This window comes from Caenorhabditis briggsae (assembly GCF_000004555.2).
Source record: "Caenorhabditis briggsae complete genome, chrIV, whole genome shotgun sequence".
In the NCBI taxonomy this organism is placed as follows: Eukaryota; Metazoa; Nematoda; class Chromadorea; order Rhabditida; family Rhabditidae; genus Caenorhabditis; species Caenorhabditis briggsae.
In genome coordinates, this window is record NC_013487.2 from 13,895,513 (window position 1) to 13,899,181 (window position 3,669).

General features: G+C 34.7%; 1 protein-coding gene across 1 annotated transcript; it reads right to left on the reverse strand.

Annotated features, from left to right (window-relative positions):
• Positions 1 to 304: 304 nt before the first annotated feature.
• CBG18507 lies at positions 305 to 3,361 on the reverse strand (the record flags this gene model as incomplete). The annotated part of the gene is made up of 7 exons (XM_045236156.1): positions 305 to 404; positions 472 to 529; positions 1,064 to 1,163; positions 2,153 to 2,431; positions 2,717 to 2,875; positions 2,919 to 3,056; positions 3,299 to 3,361. The coding sequence occupies 7 exons, from the start codon at positions 3,359 to 3,361 to the stop codon at positions 305 to 307; spliced, it is 897 nt and encodes a 298-aa protein (XP_045096496.1).
• Positions 3,362 to 3,669: the final 308 nt, after the last annotated feature.

The following is a 3,669-nucleotide window of genomic DNA, read 5'->3' on the forward strand; positions in this document are numbered from 1 at the left end:
CCCTCTTCTCCCGCGTTTCATAAAGGGGCGTGTCACTTTGCAACCTGCGGCGCGCCCACGTTTTATTGAATAGACAATACGAACTTTTGGGTACAGTATGCTGTAAAAACTCTATTAGATAGCCACCTCTAATTGAATGGCAGCCTCTAATACAGTGGCATGGCTACCTAATAGAGTTACCGTAATTTAAATATCCGTCGAAAAAATTCCATCAAAAAGTTTTCTGAAAAAAAGCTTGAAATTCAATGATTCAGTTATAATTTCAAAACAAAAAAATTCAAAACAAAATTATTTTTTCAAAAAATCAAGTTTTCTCCTGCTTTTTCTTCTTCTTCCCAATCGATTTCGTCTCTCTCAACGTGTCATCTTCTTTCAGCATTTCCTTCTTCGCATCGCTCATTTCGCTGAAAATTCCAAATTCAAAATTCACAGATCAGCAAATTCGCTCCATTGAGAAAAATTGAAACTTACGTTTTTCCTCCTCCACCTTCCTTTTCATCCTGTTCCTCTGTTTTCTTGGTTTTTGTTTCTGAAATTTTCAAAAAAAACTTAAAGGTGGTGTACGGTGAAATTTTTTATTGACATAAAAATAAAGAAAAAATTCAAAAAATAATTCCTTCATCGAGAAAAACGCATCGAAAAATACGCTGAAAGCCCTTAGGGACGAGGTTTTTTCTAGGCCGCCCGGTGAGTAAAAGCGCGCGAATTCAAACTTTAAAAATTTTTTCGCTCGTTTTCACTGTTTTTTCGGTTTTTTCAAGAGTTTTCTAGGTTTTTGTAAATTTTCTTCCAGATACATCTAAAAATTTGAAAAAACAGTGAGAACGAGCGAAAAAATTTCAAAAGTTTGAATTCGCGCGCTTTTACTCACCGGGCGGCCTAGAAAAAACCTCGTCCCTAAGGGCTTTCAGCGTATTTTTCGATGCGTTTTTCTCGCCGAAGGAATTTTTTTTGAATTTTTTCTTTATTTTTATGTCAATCTACATGCATTTCTGCACACTTTAAAACAATAAAAAATTTCACCGTACACCACCTTTAAAATATTAAAAAAAAACTACAGTACCCCCATCCTTGTCCATGTCTGCGTCTCCTTGAGGTGTGACCAAAGTCTCTGCGGATTTCGCATCGTTTCGAGTGGATTTTTTCACAGATTTTGTTTTTTCCTGGAATTGAAAAAATTACTGTTTCAAAAAAAAATATTATTTTGAAAGTTTGGTAGTTCCGTTATAACTCTTCAGGAATTTTAGGTTTTTGGAAATCTACAATTTTTATAAAATTTGGATTTTTTAAAGTTTTAATGTTAGATTTCAGATTTTTAAAATCACCTGTAATCACGGGGTGAAAGGGTGTTCGCTTTTGAATGAGCGCGCTCTACTGCACTCTGGCGGTAATTCAAATTTTAAAAATCAACGTGGCTGCGAAGCACGTGTTATTTGAAAAAAAAGTCGATACGGAGTCTTTTTTATTTTCAAATTCCAATGAGAAAACGTGAATTGTTTTTAAACGTGTTGCCCTTGTTTCTCAGCAGAGAGCGTTCGAAAAAGCGCACACCCTGCGACCCCGTGTGTAATTCGTTGTTTTTTTTTTGGAAACATAATTTCAGTTTTAGAGAATTTGAAAAAAATACTGTTTCAAATTTTTTTTGAATTCAAATCCAAAAAAATTGATTTTATTATACACAGTTCTTTCAAAAAATTTAAAAAAAAAAACTTTTTTTCAGGTTCAAAATTCTAAAAACAACTGTTTTCAGATTTTCAGAGCCAAATGCAAAAAAAAATTCTAGAATTTTTTTTTGAAAAACTACTGTTCAATTTTTTCTAAATTTTGAAGTTGAGACTCGAAAAGTAGTACAAATATTATTGTTTTCGGAAAAAATTAGAGTTGAGACGCAGACAGTTAATCGGAAAATTTCTCTGCGTCTCCACCGAATATGTGCTGTTTAGGCTTGCCGCTTCGAGGTACCTACCGTATTTAGACTGCAAAATATAATTACTAACTCTATTTTTTTCGGACAACAATCCTTCCTATAATTCTAGATCCAAAACAATCCAAAAGTTTCAAAAATAAAAAATTTACTGTTTCAATTTTTTTTAACTTTAAATATTTTTAATTCTTTTAGTATAACCATTTTTTCAAAATTTCAAATCCCCACTTTTTCCTCTTTTTCTCTCTCCTGATTCTCTCCATCATTCTTCTTCCCATCATTTCCAGCCCCCGGATTTTTATGGATTTTTTCTCTCGACGATTTTTTTGGTTTTTTCCTTGGAGACTCATCCTTCTTATTGTCCAAATGCTCTTCTTTGGGTGCTTCTGATGGTTTTGCAGCTTTTTCTTTTACCAGTTTTTCCTCCTCTTGCCCATTATTAATATTATTATTATCTGGTTTCGGTGTGATTTGGGGCGGAGTTTCAGGCGGTGTTGCGACTGTCTGCTAGAGAAAATTGGTTTTAACTTTTTGAATTTTCATCTACTCAGACGAAATGAACACTCATGCCGGCACAAAAAGGAAAAAGGCGTACACGCCGCAGGAGAAATTGTTTTTTCAGGCCGGCAAGGTTTTTTGAAAGTCACGCCGGCATGGAAAAGCTCTTTCAATCCTCCCCCTTCCCTCCGCAGCTGATGAATCAATAAAAATACACTATTTATTAAAGAGAAATAACTGAAAAGTAACATATTTCAAAAAGTGATAAGAATTAGGGAATTTCATTTGAAGTACAATTTGCGAGAAGTGGATAAGGCCGAAAAATAAATCGTTTTCAAATCCTTCACAATTTCGTCTGATTTGAAGCAAATTATGTTGATTCGACTTTGTTCCGTTTTCAGAGTAATCCATTATTCGAATCGAAATTCTTGGTTCCTGATCAGAACTCGGTGACTGAAAATTTATTTTTCGATTGATTATATCATCAATATTATACTAACCAAACTGCCGATCTTTTAAGATTACAATATCCGTGAGAATTGGGTTCCCACTTGTTGTATCCGACTAGTTGATCTTCCATTTCATCGAAGTGAGAAAGAAATATTATGCAGACAATCAAGAGTATCTGAAAAATCTGAAAACTTATATTTTTATGAAAACCTGACAATTTCAAACCTTCTCGATTCTCGTTTTTGTCGCAAGTTGGTTGAGAAGTCGAGAGAGCCATAATTTCTAGAATGTGGAAAATATTTGAGGGATGAAACAAAAAAAATCTTGAGAATAAGAAAACTTGAAAATAAATTTAAAAATATTAAAAACACACGGGCATTTCGGAGCTTCGTTTCCTCGCCGGCAGATAATTTTCCTTTCCCTAACCGTATGGCATGACCCTTTCTTGCCGGCAAGCAGAATTATCATGTCGAAACCAAAAATTCTCATGCCGACAAGGCACTTCCTCGCCGGCTTGAGTTTTCATTTCGTCTGAGTAATTAGTTTGAAAATTAAATATTCAGAATCAGTAGAACAAGAGCTTTCGAACAAGTATAATCATGACCCATTTCCCCCTTAAAAGTTCGCTAGAGCGCACTTACCACAGCTCTCTTCTGCTCAGCAGTCGACGCCTTTGATCGATTTGTTGGTAACGTGGATTTTGGCTTTTTCGAAGTGCAATTCGACACGAAAAATGCAAGAGAAACCAGTGGGAATCCGATAACATGATGATGTTGATCATTGTATTGCTTGTTGTA